Below are 17,910 nucleotides of genomic sequence, written 5' to 3' on the forward strand. Positions count from 1 at the left end.
TTGAACACTGCTAGGATGTAGCATGGCATGCACCAGGATACGTACCAGATGCAATCTTTTGAGTGCTAATATAAAGAAGTGAAAAGAGGAGAGTTCATGATGAAATGTTGTTGAATATTGCATCTCCATATTACTTCTCTACACTAGTTTATCTGATTTATTTGATAATTCTTAAGGTGGTTGGAAAGCCCACTCCAAAGGTGACATGGATGATCGACGACAACGAAATCAAGGATGAGCCAGAATATATCATCGAGGTAGATGAGACAGAAGGGGTGACAACCCTGACCCTACCAGAGGTGTTCCCTGAGGACCAGGCAACATACACTGTCAGGGCAGAGAACATTGCCGGTGAAGCAACTTCATCTGCAACCCTACTGGTTGATGAAGGTAAGAGATAATCTATTGTAGTAATGACAATATTTATTTGAAATAATCCCAGCAACAAACTTTCTACTTTAAAATCAAAGCAAGGAAAGACTACACAAAAATTGCATAACAAAACTGTGATCTCATCATGAAATGACCTGTGAGAGTTGAATTTTACTTGCAAGAGTGTTCATTGAAGATCTCTGTGTTGACTGAACCAATATCATGTGCTTAATCAGAATGTTGATTTCAAGTTATGAATTTTCTACAATGTTATTCAATTTAAAGGCAGTTCATTGTTCAATGCAACGGCTAAGTTAAAAATTGTTGAAAAAATTTGAGATATCATCCTATTTGAAACTGGTTTTATGTTTTAATTGAATGCGACTACACATGGAGTTGATGAAATTTCAGCTGCAAACCTATCATAATCAATGTATACATAATGTGAACAAAGTTCAGTAGGGTTTAGTCAATGTATTACAAAAATACCAAACAACTTCAATAAGCTCAAACCTCCACCTTTCACAAAAAGGCAAACCAGAAGAACAAATGCCTGAGTCTATTGATGTGGAGAGACCAAGTGTGCTGGAGAGACCGACAGTGGTAGAAACCACGGTTGAAGAAGAGACAACCATGGTCTCAAGAACAGGTATTCAGCGCCATCCTCCGGATGATAGTGGAGTTGTAACCGTGGGTGTTACCCTTGATGATCACCGAACACCTCAGGATGTCCATATTGAGGTCACCGTTCCTAAGGAGGAAGCTCCACCTACATTGGTGCCGCCACTCTTCCTAGAGCCCTTATCACCTCTGGTAGTCAAAGATGGGCAACCTGTTACCTTTAGAGCCGTGGTCCATGGTGAACCCATGCCAGAGATCAAATGGTTCCGTAATGGTGAGGAAATAGACGTGGAAGAGTACCCAGAGTTTACCATTGAATGTGTCGACAAAGTTTGTACCTTGAAGCTTGAAGAGGCCTTCCCAGAAGATACAGGGCAGATCACAATCAAGGCATTCAACCCTGCTGGAGCTGTTACATCTACTGCCAAACTACTTGTGACAGGTGTGGTCTAAGTTTTCTGTTCCACCTGCGAATGGTCTTGAGGTGTTTGTTGTGCCAATTGTTTTATGTTAACTTGGCATCCTTCTTTATGCCTGGTGATATCCATGCCAGAGACTTCTTATGTACATCTGTTTGTAATGTATGTTATTGCATGCCAGCATGCCATTGGCTACATTGTATCGTTAAAGGTCACATGTTGATGACTCATGTACATGTCCTGCATGAAGACGAAATCCCTCTCAGAGATGCCACTTTTCAGAAAGAGACAGTCACAACCATTTTACTCCATACTCTTGTGATCTGATAAATCTGCAAGTTATAGCCTATCATATAGGGATAGTATGGCTGCTACTACTGCTAGGTTATTATAAGTACTATAACACAGCTAGTGTTTGTTGTTGTTGACTAACATTAGGGCCTAATGTTATAAAGCAAAGGTTAGGCTGCTGAGATTATTGAAGCCTACGTTTGGATGTAGAGGATAACATTACGGATTTGAAAACGAGTGTGTCATGAATGCTCTGCATTAATATAAAGATACTGATACACTGGTTTTAACAACGTGGCATGTTAGGATAGGAGAATGTGTTCAAGTGTTACTGTTAGGATCCGGCTAAGCTAATTTTGTTTGTTTGTGCAGGTATGTGACTTAGGCAGTACTTGGCTATATCTCCTTTTGGATGGTGAAAGTCACCCTAACCTGCGGAAAACATAAGATTTTCTTTTCAACTGTTCGTAGTGGCTCTGCATTCCTCCATATGCTAATTCCATACCGGAGTCATATTGTCACTTTGATTTTCCATAATGTGAACTGATCAAGTAACATATGCATCACTACATGCTCTTGTAGTCTCGATTGTCAAAGTTGCATGGTTTCTGGTTTTTCGTTCTATCAATTTGGATGGCCACTTTAATGCCCTAATTCCCCTCCCTCTCAACTCTACATGAAGATGACAGAGTGTGCCTGTACCAATTCATTGTTATCTTAGCATGAACCATCTGATGCTTGTCGTACCGGAACTGTCATGTCAGAGTGCCATTTGTTATGGGATCCAATTCAGGTATCCCTGCCTATGACTCAATCAAATGGTTTGCATGAAAACTTACTGCTCTGTGCATGATCGTGTTGACTTTGTTACATCACCACATCCATCTCAAGAACTATATGATTCCTTCCATGCTAAGGTTTTCTGTTTGCCAGTATTCGTGCTAGTGCGAATCATATTACAACTGTTTCAAGTCACATGCAGAGTTACATGTGAGTAACTCACTTCAGTGGCTAGGGCACTATCAATCAAGAGCCTTCATCAGTTATTTTATCCAGACAGTCTCCAAGTATCACAAATTAATTGATGGATTTTATTAGTTACACTGAAGTTGACTTTGGTTAATACTACTCCATGTGATTCCCTATCTATGACAATACTGTTTTCATTCAGCCCTAATCTTTATCACCACAAAGATTCTACTCTATTACTGTGTCATCTCTTTTATGAATATTCATTCATCAAGGTCTCTTTTGTGAGAGATTTCAAACCATTCTTATAAGCATTCTTTTGTCTTGAATGGATCATAGATTTGCAGGTGAAATATTTTGTTTACTTTCTATGTCACAAAATTATGCACGCAAGAAAGTAAGACTTATAATTTCGTCCCAAACAGATGAGGTTTCCTCCGAGATTGATACTGAGGTGGAGGTAATGATTCCTAGGAGAAAGCCTCTTGCGGTAACTGTTGAGGTACCAGAGGATCTACCTCAGGATGAAGTCAAACCTGAAGAAGTTTCACCAGAAGAAGTTAAGCCTGAAGAGGTACAACCTGAAGAAACCCCAGTTGAAGAAGTCCCAACTCAAGAAGTGCCTGTTGAGGAGGCACCAGTAACACCAATAGAAGAGGCACCGATCGAGGAGGCACCAAAGGCACCAGAGGAAGAGCACAAGCCTGTTACTCCTGAGGAAATTGGTAAGAGACACAAGACAAGGAACTTACCACTATTTTTATTTTGTTTGACATTTTCTGTCATACAAACCAAATATTTCTGTCATGGCATCTTCTTGAGATCAATTTCATGTTTGCTCGTGATTGAAAACAGATTGGGAATCATTTAGTTGCCTAACAACCATTTATAACAGAAAATTTTTGAAAATTACTGCAGTAGTCTTGTGGCTTATTGTTAAAATTTCTATGCACTTAAGAGAAATGAAGGTTTGAAGCAAATGCACTTTACATTTTTTTTAGGAAAATCTGAGAAGTACTCAGTCAAATCAGTGAACTCAACTGTTGCTTGTAAGCCATTAAGTCACTTTTTGAGGAAGTTTTTGTTGCTTTTCTCTTATTTTTACTTACGGAGCTTTCTGTTAGGATGGGGATTTTTTTATTGGTGATACTTTGCATGCCATATTAGATTTGCAACTCAAATCCTATTACATGAAAGTTTTATAAAGTTGTGAAATTTAACCAATACAACCTATTATTTCTTGATACAGCCCCACAACCTTACGTCTCTGTTGGTAACTACATGGCAGAGACGGAGGAGGTAATGTCCGTCCGGGAGGGAGAGGTGCTAGAAGTTCTAGATGACTCCAATGATGAGTGGTGGCTTGCACGAAAGGTAGACACCAAGGAAGAAGGATGGGTACCCAAGGCATATTTGGCTCCAAAGGAAGAGTATGCTGAGAGACTCAAAGATCAATTGGAGGAAAATATTGAGAGCCTTCCTGTCCTAGGTATACCAAAAAAATTTTTTTTTTTCAGTTACATCCTGTGTCATATAAAAGTAGCATGCTTAGGGGAGTAGCATGTAGCATTAACTTTCACATTTCACACAATAAATCACTGCTGATGATCTCACACTATAGTAACAGGTTTGGAAAATGTATTAATCACTGGTTGGAAGGCTTACAAACCATGTAAATATATCTTCTCATCAGAAATTCTAGACGAAGAAGCAGAAGAGCTTCAGGCACCAGTCTTTATCAAGCCTCTTGATAAAACTGTCACTGCCAAAGAACACCATCCTGTGGTATTGGAGTGTTGTGTGGAAGGCATACCTCGACCAACCATTGCCTGGTTCAGACAGAGCACACCCATTCCTACAGAGACTCCAGAATTTGTAATGACATATGAGGACGATATAGCACGACTCACCGTGCTTACCATGTACCCGGAAGATTCTGGCCAGTACACATGCGTGGCTAAGAACCAAGCTGGAACTGACTCCACTCAGACAGAACTACTTGTTGAAGGTGATAAAAGTGAAATTTAAATCTACTTAATAATGTGTGTGGCTGAGTCACCAATGGTTTACATCAACTATGACAATAATTTAAGATAAGGAAGATGCTTAAAACCTCCAGAATGTCTGCTGCCTCTTAAAACATACTTTTAAAAATGTCTCATAAATTATTAAATGAATATTTAGAATGTTGTATAGAAATGAATGGTTTTTGCAAGTGCTAGAAAGTGCTTTGTGCTTTCTTGTTTAGTTCACTGTATCTCCCTTTATTTTTCGGATTTAGTTGCACTGTCTGATGCAGAAAGTGTAGACAGCACTCCATCGTCAAGGAAAACACTCTCTAGGTAAGGAAAATTTTTTTCTTCCTTTGCATTTGTCTTTTTCTTGCCTTGCTTTTTGCCAATGTCTGTAGATAATGGCATCATAAACTGGCCACTATAAGGAAGATTGATCACATGGTGAGTTTCTGTGATCTTTTACTTCTTTGGCAACATTTCCATCATTAGAAAGCAAAAACTGTTCTTATTTTGCTTTTTTAATGTCACTATTGCTGATTTTATCATTAAAAATTTAAGCCCCTAAATAACTCTCAAATAACAATTGCTTTTAATGAAATTACAGCTCTAGGTCTAACCTCTTAACATTGAAACCTTGACTGTCTTTTATCTCTCACAGAGAGTCAACAATTGACGAAGAAGGAATCAAACCTAAGTTCATGTCTGTCTCTCGCAACATGATTGTTCAAGAGGGTAAAGAGAAGGCCACCTTTGAATTCCGCCTCATCGCAGCACCACGGCCACAGATCACATGGTTCAAGGATGATGTTCCATTGGAAGAAACACCAAGACGGAGACTGAGCATGGTCGCAGACGTTCATTTGTATTCACTGACATTGGACGTTGAAGATGTGGTCTCCGACGATCAGGGAGTCTACCGAATTGAAGCAGTCAACCGTGAAGGAAAAGCTGTGGCCAATGTCAAACTTGATGTGACTCGTAAGTTTTTCGGCAGCATGTTCAGGTTCTATGCATCAATTATTTGCATGTGTATAAGCATTGTCTTTTATTTTGTAATTATGGGAGGTAATGGTGCATAGCAGTTTTATTTTCAAAACTCCTGTAAAGCAAGCAATGATTATCATAGCTTTTTCATCATGCCTGGAAATGATCACACCAACTCACTCTTGAATTTGACATTCAATCATCTTGCCATTTTGTTTTCATGTACTGTAAGAAGCAGAGGGTTTATTCCCTAAAATGTCATCTATAGTTTGCACTAACATGTTTATCCAGAATGCACAGATTTATTGTCAGTAACAGGAAGAAGATTTGAAAATATTCTGTTTTTCTGTTGCTGTAAATTAAATTTGGGTTTCAAAATGGTGCATGTTTGTTGATGTTTTAACCCTTAAGTTAATTTAACTCATCCTCATGGTGGTTGTAGAAAGCCTTTGTCCTCTTTGCAAGCCCAATGCCAAAACGAGAAAGCAAAGAAAATGTCTAGTACATGCACATACAGTGCATCGTGAATTTGTGTGATTAACAGAGGTGCACCGACTTTGTGATTTTTTTCCAACCTGGAACGATGTGGGTTACACAGTTTCACTCCAAATGTAGGCAAGCAGATTACAGTGGCCTAGGGGCTAGCAGGCCCAAGTAATACTAAACCTTGCCACCATATGCAGTTTCATCTAATAAATTCCTATACCCTTGAATGTCAAGCAGTACCTCTTTAACCACAAAGGAGCTACTCATGTCTTTAAAATCTTGACAAGTGTGTCATAACGTTAAGGTCCTTCTTGATGTAGTTGCTCATTTTATTTTCTAATTTTGTAAACAATAAAACACCAGGAAATTTAATACCATTCAAAACCAGTTAGCTGTTTCTGTCAGTCATAAATACTAGCATTTTGTATCAGAACAGACTTTTTTATAGGAAATAGTGAGATATTGATTTTTTCAAAAAGTAATGTGTGAATAGTTCCTTTCAAGATGGTACACAAATCTATATACATGTATTTATGAAATGTATTCAATACTTACAATTTAACATATATCTAGAATGCTATATATCTAGAGCATTAGGTTCCTACTAACCCATTATATTAATCTTCTTTACATTAAATGTTACATTTAATTGTTCAATTTGATAACTAACTTTTGATAACTGTTTTGATAACCAACTTCATTTCCATTTGTTACTAGCTTAGAAACAAGAATCACTTTTCTTAGTTTGAGCTTGCTCATAGCAGATTCATAGTTGTAGAAAAATCTGTGACCATTTATTTTTTTTATTTTTTATAAAGCAAAAAAAGTATGCTTACAAATAATGCAAATGCCAAACATTAACTCAGGACCAGTCTTTCTTAGTATTCACATAAATTTCTTAAGCACAATATATGTAGAGTTTCTGGGTCAAAAACCATATTCTTTAATATCTCATTGCTATTGAAAGCTATTCAGTTGAAAGCTATTAAGCCTACAAAGTCATTGCTATTAAGTTTTAGTTTATTTTTTTCTTTTATTATTGTTTTTATCCCATATTATGTTTCAAAGCTAATCCATCAAAATAAAACATGTGCATTTCTGCAGCTATTATCCCTGAATGCTTGGGTTTCCATTCTTGTGGTTTTCACCATTTTTATTTGTGATATTTTATGTTTCGTTGGGTTGCATTTTGAAAACTCCATGCAAATGTAATTGATTTATTATAAAACTGTCTATTTTTTTTGTATAAATACTTCTCCAAAGTCTTTGATCCTGCCATCTTCCATGCTAAAAAGTACTCTGTACCCTTTCCCACCTCCTAAATTTTAAATCCAAGTTGATGGCTGCTTCTGCACTTTAAATGAAACTATATTTGTTCAAGATTAATGGTAATCATCACCTCCCACCCTTACCCCCTCCTACCCACCCTCACCCCATCCTCCTTACTCCTCTTTCTACTACTCCTTCAAACAGGAAACTGATATTATTCAGTTTTATACAGCCATCTGTGTTTAATATATAAACAGAGGGACAAATTTATATTTCTATTTGTCTGTTTTTTGGGGGAGGGACGGACATGAAGATACTTTGCCATCTTCCCAAACTATCATTTTGGTAGTTGGTTGGTTCAACTTGTAGGGTTATTTGTCCTAGAGGCAGTAACAATAAAACATTCGATAGATGTAAATAGTTCCACCACCTAACAGTTTCTGGCTCTTGCATGGTTTGCAATTATGAAACAATAATTCTGCTTTTCTTTTCTAACATAGTCACCTCACCCACCAGTCCCACTTTTCTAATACCTTAAGATTAATACCACTAATTCCCACTTGTTTGTGTTATAACCTTACCATGTTGACTTGGATCTTTTCCCCTTCCCCACTTTGGTGTAGTATGTAAGATCTCACCCTCTTTAGTGATCCAGTCTGCTAATGGGAGCTCTGCATGTGATCCAGGCAGTTACGGTGGTGTTGCATGGAGAACACCCAGGGTTATTGCCAAATCCACACAGCCTTTGCATGTCAAGCCTGTTCAGATGCTTGAGTCATCAAATATTACACCTCCAGGTATATTATTCTTTCTGTGATTTCTCATAATTTTGCATTATTTATTAACGAGATTGAAAGGAGATTAGCAAATGAAACCATAAGTTACTTGTTTTATTGAATTGCTTGTGATGAACAAGTCTCTTATACATCTACCAAGAAATCTTAGTCCATTGAGATATCGGTGGGAGTTTGTTATCAGAAAACTGACTGAGAACTTAAAAATGCATGAATGATTGAACTTATTTTGAAATTATTTTAAAATCTGTGTCGGGATTTGAACCAGTGATCTCAGGAATACAGGTCTTGCACTATCACTGTACAGGAATCCTATATCTATCTATAACAAATATTAAGGACTGGATTCTTTCTTTGTGTTTATTCATGAATACTCTATCATACTAAACAACTTCAAATTACTTTTTTCCATTTATGGTGTATCTTCTATTTAAATTGATTTTACATTGAATTCCTGACATAAACTACTAACATTCCTAAAAGTAAAAACAATATCAATGGCGGATTTGAGACATCATGCCAGTATTTTATTTGTAAATTGTATGACCAACATACAAGGAAATAAAAGTTAGTATAGGAAAGGTACAAAAACTATCATTTCATGTCAGATTATTGTCTATAAAAAGTGTCCAATATGTCACAGTTTAGCCAATCAATAGCTCACAGATTTTGACTTCCTTAAAGACTTGAAATTGGTAGTCATTTGTATGATAAGCAACCAGTTAAGACAATTTCCCGTTTTGATACCTTCAAAGTTTGTTTTGGGGACAGTAAGACAGCTGTTGTTATTATTGCTTCAAAGCTTTATACTGAAAGTTTTCACTGTAGATAAATTCTTCTTTGGTATTGAATTAGGGTATCATTTCATTGATGTCTGCAGTATTTAATAACAGTTTCCTGCGTCAGCAAAAACTGATTCAAAAATTTACATTTTGTATAAAAGGTGAAGAAACAGAGCCTCCCCACTTTGTGGAGGTAGTCAAAGCAGCTACTGTTGAGAAGGGTCAGCCTGTATTCTTTGAATGTGTCGTGACTGGTAAACCATTGCCAGATGTCACTTGGTTCCTTGATGGCGTTGAGCTCAAAGAATCAGACATCGTTAAGATGATCGATGACGATAAAGGCAAACACTTCTTGGAAATCAAGGACACAACGAACAGAAGACCTGGAAAAGTAACATGTATGGCAGAAAGTCCCCTCGGACGAGATATGTGTAGCGCAGAGATGCTGTTTGCTGAAGGTAAGCGAAATAACAAAAATTGCAACCCCATAAATCATCTTTTTAGTATAGCCATCTTTTACTAATCTTGGAGACTACTATTTAAACCCACACTAGCCTCTTCACAGCCCTGGCTTAGTTTTCTCTGCAAAATTGTGCCCTGCACTTACAAACTTTGTACTTGAGTGCATATAATTTATTAACTTAAAATATTTCCTTGTCCTTGACCTCAGTAATTATTTTTTCTTGCAGATTTCTGTTAAAGTCATGCTAATTAAAATCTAGTACTTCCCTGTTTTTTGCTCTGGTGTTCGACTTTCTAAACCCTCCCTTAAGTTCTTGTCTTTCATCTATTGTTAACATTTCTGACCTCTCTGATGCTATGCCCTGTCTCTATATATCGATAGCTCCAATTTTCCACTTTTTTTTTTTTTGTCTTTTTGCAATATTAACTAGATAGTTGCCCTAGCCCCTCACCATTCTCTGCTGCTTTATCATTTATTCTGCTAATCCCTGCTCACCATTTTTAGCTCCAACCCCAGAAGAGACTGAACCTCTCTCTGAGGTATCTAAAGACGAGAGTGCTCCCATCTCAGAAGAGCAAATAGAAGAGGCCAAGCCTGAGGAACAGCCTCCAATCATTATCCAAGCTCCAAGGGACGCTGATGTTCCTCTTGGAGAGAAACTTGAATTGGTCCTCAAGGTGAAGGGTGTACCTCTCCCTGAGATCACATGGTATAGAGATGGTGTGGTCATTAAGCCTGACGAGAGACACGTCATTACTGCTGACAATGAAGGAAATGCCAGCCTTGTTATTCTTGATGCTACTCCAGAAGATGATGCTGAGTATCTAGTGAAGGCAACAAATCCATCAGGAGTGGCTCAGAGTATTGCTGATGTCTATGTACTGGATGGTAAGGAAACACATTGTCTTTAACATAGGATGAGAATTTAGGTATTGTATGAGATACTTTATGACATTCTTCATATAGAAGCAAGGGTTTGACTTCTTGTCTAATCAGATAAAGTGAGAGTTACATATGAAAAACATGGCTAGGCATGTGGTTGATGTTTTAGGTCTCTTTCCTTAAATTGGATAAATTAAATGGGATAATTGTATTTCTTGAGATAAGGTATTGAATTTCAGCTAAAAGATGCCTGCCATAATACACACAACAGTGACAATTGAAATTTTCTAGAGGTCACTGGATGATATGCCTTTATCCTTCGACTTAACAATTTTGATTACGACAGTATTTCTCCTAGACAAAAAAGTGTTTAATTGTAATTGAAGATTTCCGAATATAGATCCTGATAAGACCAAATAGGAATTTATTGTATATCTGTGAATGCATTACTTCTAAATACCATAATATAATCAATTTCACTTCGTCATTGCATTTCCTAAATCCACAGAAGGTGAATCAACACGTGACTTCCCTGATACATCACAAGATGCCAAAGCCCTTGCACAGCCTTGTCCAGTTCGTGGTGAGCTTGAGGTTAGCACAAGTGAGGCACCCTCCATTTCAGATGAGGAGGCATTAGAAGACATGCCAAGAGGCATGGAGCCTGAAGAAGTTGACTTTGATGTAGTCATCCCGGAGGAGATCATGCCTCCCAGTGCCATATCCACTGAAGAAATTATTCCATCCATGGCTCTGGTTTCAGAGGAAGTCAAGCCAAAGCTGCCTGAGAAAAAAGAAATGCCCAAACCAGAAGAGGCCAAGCCAGAAGAAGAAGAAGAAAAACCTGAAGAAGTGCCAATCAAAAAGGCACCAACAGAAGAGGCACCTACTGAGGAGGCACCACTTCAAGCTCCAGCTGAAATTGTGGAGGCTCCAAACTTTGTGGAAGACATGGTTGACATGGAAGTCGTAAAAGGCCATCCTGCTCGTTTCGATGTCCAAGTAAGTGGCACCCCTTTGCCAACATTGACTTGGTTTAGAGATGGTGTTGAAATCAAACCTGATGACCACTTCACCATGGAGTTCACAGAAGATGAAGGAGTTGGCTCTCTGATCATCTTTGAAACCAACCCAGAGGATGATGCAGAATACACATGCCAAGCAACCAACATCGCTGGGGAAGCAGTGTCCAGGGCAGACATCTTCCTACAACCAAAACCAAGGAAGCTAGGAGAAGTAGGAGAAGCACCTCGATTCACTGAGGATCTTGTGCCATTGTCCGTCACAGAGGGTGACTCCGTTAACCTGACCTGCAGGGTAACTGGTGAACCACAACCAAGGGTCACATGGTTTAGGAATGATAGACCAGTTGACAGTGGAGAGAAAGTGTCCATCGACTTTGATGATGGAGTCTGCACTCTGCTGATACGGGAAGTAACAGTGATAGATACGGCCATGTATACGTGCAGGGCCTCAAATCCCAGTGGGCAGGCCACAACAATGGCAGAGCTCAATATTGAAGGTAAAAGCCTGTTTTGGAATTTCTTGATGTTACTGCATGCCTTGCTTGTGTTGATAAGAGAATAAAGCCTTGATTATGGCTTTGTGTCACCTTGAACTGTTTGGGATGCTGTTTTTGTTATAATATATCACAACAACCTTACAGCAAACTTGCACCTACATTTTAAAAAATTCAGGAACATACATTGAATGGACAGATAAATCAAAGGCTAAGAATCTATGCAGATGGAATTTAAAATGGCAGACCTGGGGAGGGATTATTTTATGTGGAATATGCTAATACCTAAGTTTTGTAAACCGTTGGTGTTTTCAGACATAGATTGTGCAAATGTTTGTTCTGTTTTGTAATGTTTCTTTGGTTTGTGTTATTAAACTAAAAGAAAATAATACAGTTTGTATAGATCTGTTGTTCTCATGGACAATTTAGTCCTTTTCTATACTGGAAAGCTATAAAATCAAGTTAAATTACTATGCAGCTCAAAGACTCAGCTTATGACAATAGTAACCCTTTCAGTCATCAGTAGTCTGTTTTAGCTAGGACTGGACAGACTTTCCGGCACTTTTAATATTAGACGTTACTCAAAGTGCATGGCATTAGTCTATTAGTATTATAGTTTTTTCTCTATGTATGTTCTGTTTTTCTTCATAATTTTCCTTAATAGTTACAAGGAAGCAGCCAAGTTTTGGTCAAAGTATCAGCTCATCTGAATAAATAATTGGATAACAAGTTTAAACAAGTGAGGGCAGAATAGGTAGCAGTCATAGCTCTTGAAACCATTTCTTGTGTATGTGATTTATGTGAGAACTTGTAGTCTGAGCATACAGTAGAAAGATCAAATTAATTGACAATTCGGCCTATGTTATTGGCAATACTTTAGAAACTTTTAAAATAATAAAAGTATTTCCTCACATCAAACCCTGATTTTACGAACAAGGTCAAATTATGACATTGGCTTGACACTGATAGCTACATACTGCAAGTAGGAAAAATTCTTGTTCTTTCTGATTGCACAATTTTCTGTTGAGTCCAACTTTTGCATAAAAGTATTGACAATAAGAGCAGCTTAACATACAGTTAATATAGAGAGTAGCATAACATACATTTTATAAAGGGCCCAAAAAATGAAGCAAACTAAAACTTGACTGATTTGATCTTCAACATTGTATGGCATGGACACTTTTTTATATTTTCTATGTTTTATGAGAAACTGTCGGTCTCTTAATTTGGCCTGTCTGTAATCCCTTGGTCACCAATGGAGACTAGATGTAGGAGAAGTGTAGTAAATAGTCAAAAGTATCGAACCTGAGAACCATTTTCATTGTACACAGGTAAATTAGCATTTCGTAGGGTATGCTCAGAGCCTTCAAAGCTTTTATCCAAAATTTGAGCACTAAATTATTCCCTGCAAGCTGGTGTTACTTTCCTTGATTATTGTAACCTTGTTAGAATATCTAGCAATTTGGTCACTTCATATCATCACTTGAAGATTGACTTCCTGATTAAGTATTCTACAATTTGCATGATTTTCCTCAGCTATGAAAACTAAAGTCTTAAGTCCAATTTAGCTAGTTTGCATCATAGATTATGAACACTCATCTATGTTAACCTGTTTTGTAATCTGAATCATCATCAATTTGTCTATAAATTCTAGCCTTTATTTTGTTTATGTTTGTGGTTGTGATTCACAATCACAGATTTGTTTCTGTTATTTGTTTTGTGTTGTGTTGTTATGTGCATATATGTATTTGATTTGATCACTTGGTGATGAATAAATGTGGCAAGAACAAATTGAATGTTTTGGTGTATGCATTCCTTAGTAACTAAATAAATATTGTCATCTTTTGTCTATGTTATTCATAAGACATCTTTAGTTAATATCACCATTATCAACATGTCGTCTCATATTGATGCTTAACATGTTTTTTGACCATTTTAGTATATATATCATTTGTCACTATCTAGGTCCTATACATATATTTATCACTAGATCATTTGCTACTTTTGGCAGTTCCAGAATAATTGCATTTTATTTTATTTTAAATTGTTTACCTTTGTGTTGAGATATTGCCTTTATTGAGATTTGATGTTTATTTGGTGAGGAATGGTTTACAATTTAGTTTTTACACATCTTTGATTTATTGCTTCAATGATGTAAGATATGTGATTCATTGCTTCAGGAGAATCAACTTTGCTTTGAATTTCACAAACCCTTCAAAAAAAAACTGCATTTTTCTTTTTGCAAACTTATTCACAAAGTGCAAGAATAATTATGTTTTTTTTATTGGTATTAAATTTTCTAACCATTTTCTAACCCTTGGGTGAAAGGTCGTCAATTATTTTAGACATTAATTTGATCTCACTTCCTACCTTTCAGTTAATCTTTGCTTAAATCACAGACTATATCTTTCATGTACATACTTATTATATTACGCTTTATAAAGACTTTGATATAACCTATCCATATGCTTTCTACCTTGCCTGCACCCTACTACACAAGCTTTTTACTGAAAAGTAATTTCATTTGCTTTCTAAAACCTTGGAAATATAATCTGTATGTAGATATCACAATAATTATATCTATAACACTTTTCTAACATTTTCACCATCAAGTAGCAATGTGTAAGTACTAAAGTTTTATTCTTAAGGAAATATCGTTGCTGTAATCTGACAGCCTGCTATAGCTTTTGTTCCTTCCCAAAATGTTCTTGAGATTTCTCCTAGATGTGATGTTTTGGGGGGATTTCAGGTTTTGATATTGAGATATTGAAAAAGGCTTCATTGGCTTTTCCTGTTTGAGTGTATACTATAATACTTCTTGTTGTCATTCCTTAAATATGAAGTTTCATTGGATGAGGTCTGCTAAGTGCTAGATCAAAAATTATTGCATTTCTTACTTTAAATGTAGTGGAAGAGTTAGATCCATCCATTTTCAAACATCACAAGTGTCAGTGATACTGAATATTCATGATATTTATGCATCATTCATAACAAACTATATCCCTATAATCTCCATTCCATTTCATCATCCCTTCTAAATCATAGCCCCTGCCAAGGTTGTTGGAGGACCCGAAGAACTGACTGTCAAGAAAGGAGATTCTGTGACCATAGACTTTGAAATTGCTGGTTATCCTGAGCCAGAGGTTGTCTGGATTAAGGACATCGAAAGAGAAGAAATCATTATAACAGAGAGAGTGGACATTATTCGATCTGCAACTAGGACCTCACTTCTCATACATGAGGCTTTCCCAGAGGATGCTGGAGAATATGTTGTTGCAGTGGAAAACCAGATCGGGAAGGATGAGAAGAAACTCAAAGTTATCGTAATTGGTAAGAGTTCACTTTCTACAGACTCAAAAGAGATCTGAAGTTATCAATGTTTGTAATCAAGAAACAAAGGTGAAAAAAATGTATAGCTATGGCACTCATGTCAACTTTTATCTTTTAAATTTACATTTGTTGTAATATGTGAAGTTTGTTCTTTTTGATGTAGACCAATATTTTCAGGAGTTTTAATGGTCAGGTACTTGATATTTAGAAGAAGTATAAATTGTTACAATCAATCAATCATTTTTCCTTTCAGTGTACAGTAACAGCACAGTTAAGTAGGATTTGATTGATCAAAAGTAAATTAATCGAACTAATTGATCTTTGAAAAGATAAAAAGTTGGATGCATGGAAGCAGATCATTTACCAGTCAGCTTTCCATTGTTCATTTCCTAATCTTATTTATCTTTTGTCAGATGTTCCAGAGGCACCGTCTAAGCCATCTCCAACAGAGGTCACCCCCAAAACTGTGAGCCTCACATGGGACGCCCCCACCAAAGATGGTGGTGCCCCTATCACTTCTTACACTGTTGAAGTCTTGGAGAAAGAGACAGAAACCTGGAAGCAGATTGCTACAACAAAGGACACAACCACGACCTATGAGGTAACCGAAGAACTTATAGAAGAACCAATCACTTTCAGAGTTGTGGCAGAAAATGTTGTTGGTATCAGTTCTCCCAGTCAGGAAATTGTGGTTACTGTTCATACCGCTGGTAAGTGCCCAACAATAGTTCAATGCATGGTTGAAAAGAGAAATGTGCTGCATATATCATTTACAAGAAAAGGAAATTTGGGTCAAAAATGGAGAAAAGTTCAGAAATGATCATCTGGAGAAAGAAATAGATCTTGTTTTTCAAACAAATCGTTCTTGAAAAGCTGTTATATTTCAGCTACAATTTTAAGAATGAGTTTGAAGGGAACACACGGAGGGTTGTAAACGATAAAAACCATAGTTTGCATGCTGTATGAACAAATGCAGCACATCCATCAATAGTAAATTACAAAGAATCAGTTTAATAGAAAACTGGGAAAGGTTGGTAATAACAACCATGTTTCGCATGCTGCATTAACAAATTCAACTCATCCATCCATCAAGATAGTGAATTACAAAGAACCATCAACATAACATTAACGTATTTGCTTCCTAAATATTCCAATTTGAAGAAATTCCTGTTTATTGAGGCTATTGGTCAGTTTGTGGAATTCATGCTTGTGTCTTGTTAAGTGCTTCAGATTGTTTCTCTTCTTGAGTTTTATTATGATTTTTTTATTGTTTGTGCAGCACCAGAAGAGGTCAAACCTGAGGAAGCTAAACCAGTTAAGGTTCCAACCAAGAAGGAAGGTATGGTTAAAGTGGGGAGTTTGCTTGAATGGGACTTAGCGGCCGTTCTGGCTTTCTTCATTGCCTCGTGTTACATTGTTTGTTTTTGGATGATTTGAGCATGGTTGCTGAAAAGACCAAATTATTAGACATGACGAAGATGAAACCTTAAGAGTTTTGACTCTACTGAAGAAGGACATAAAACTTCCTCCAGATGTTTACCATATATATGGAATCGTTTTGCTGTGTAACATTCCCAACATGCATGGTTGACTTGACAGCATGCTCTCGCAAGACACTATTATTTTCACCGCATGATGATTTTTGTTTACATGTTTTGACAGAAAGACATTTCTGGAAGATGTTCTGTTCATCATTGTTTTTCATTCTCTGTTTCTATCCTTGTGAAAATATGGTTACATAATTAAAGCTTTGTTATTGTGGTGCACTGCACAGTGGATGTACAACTGAAACTCTTTAAAACTCATAAACACAAAAAATGAGATAAGACTAGAACATTTCACAATTTTCTGTTTACTAAAGTGAAAGATGATGATGATGCTGCTTTTGTTCAGCTTTAAAATATGTTAAGGAATGTATCCTTACCTATTAAAATGTATAATTCAGTAGTACAACCATGGGCAAAATTGTCCAAATCCAATGTAAAACAAAACCACCAATGTGTGGAAGATGTTACAAAACTATTTACATATTCCACTGTACATATTTGTCAAAAGTTGTCAACTTTGGTAATGACATAAATAATGATCTTAAGGATCATGGTCTTCTGATGGAAATAAAATTTACCTATTCTAAAGATGTGATTTCATAAATCTCACACTGTAAAGAAGCATTCATCTGTTAGTTTTGTTTAGAAAACAATCGTCCTTCTGTTACATGTTTTGATTGGTTACCAACAACTTACGATTAACCATATGTGAGGATTTGTTAAAGTTCTGGCAATGTTAATAGATATTTAAATGTCTCCAAGTCAGTAAGGTACACATTTTCATTCTGTTTATAACTGTTGTTTGAAATTTTCTTCTACACTTTGTATTTTGTTCTTTTCTGCACATTACTAACTCTAATTGTGTTAATATTTTACAGTTGTTCTGTTGAATGACATTTGTGTTTGTTTATACGTGACTTTGCATATTAGGTATCAGTCACAAACTCTATGAATAGTTGACATTGTTTCATACTAAATAAAGGTGTAATTTGCAATAGAAATTGCTGTTTCATTGCTAGACTTTCCCTCTTAACATTTGTTAATTCAACTATTCTGTTAACCTTTACCAAAAGTTGACAGATATTTTTGGCCATTTTATAAAGTAACCTGTTGACAGTTGTCACTGTTGCAAAGGTACCTTGTTTGTGACATTTTAGAGCATGAACA

General features: G+C 36.6%; 1 protein-coding gene across 50 annotated transcripts in view; it reads left to right on the forward strand.

Annotated features, from left to right (window-relative positions):
• The window catches only part of LOC139964732 (uncharacterized), a 390,976-nt gene that overhangs the window by 272,252 nt on the left and 100,814 nt on the right, over positions 1-17,910 (forward strand). For 46 of the 50 annotated variants that reach the window (XM_071966600.1, XM_071966625.1, XM_071966626.1 and 43 more), the window contains 14 exons: positions 177-390; positions 905-1,435; positions 3,098-3,397; positions 3,922-4,161; positions 4,366-4,680; positions 4,954-5,014; positions 5,346-5,665; positions 8,050-8,223; positions 9,164-9,460; positions 9,970-10,353; positions 10,856-11,869; positions 14,912-15,196; positions 15,610-15,906; positions 16,476-16,535. In XM_071966600.1, coding sequence (XP_071822701.1) covers positions 177-390; positions 905-1,435; positions 3,098-3,397; positions 3,922-4,161; positions 4,366-4,680; positions 4,954-5,014; positions 5,346-5,665; positions 8,050-8,223; positions 9,164-9,460; positions 9,970-10,353; positions 10,856-11,869; positions 14,912-15,196; positions 15,610-15,906; positions 16,476-16,535 — 4,492 coding nt within the window. The remainder of the gene's footprint in view (positions 1-176; positions 391-904; positions 1,436-3,097; positions 3,398-3,921; positions 4,162-4,365; positions 4,681-4,953; positions 5,015-5,345; positions 5,666-8,049; positions 8,224-9,163; positions 9,461-9,969; positions 10,354-10,855; positions 11,870-14,911; positions 15,197-15,609; positions 15,907-16,475; positions 16,536-17,910) is intronic. The other 4 variants (XM_071966607.1, XM_071966629.1, XM_071966645.1 and 1 more) reach the window with 4 other exon arrangements.

The sequence above is a fragment of the Apostichopus japonicus genome, chromosome 23, assembly GCF_037975245.1.
Source record: "Apostichopus japonicus isolate 1M-3 chromosome 23, ASM3797524v1, whole genome shotgun sequence".
NCBI classification, from domain to species: Eukaryota; Metazoa; Echinodermata; class Holothuroidea; order Aspidochirotida; family Stichopodidae; genus Apostichopus; species Apostichopus japonicus.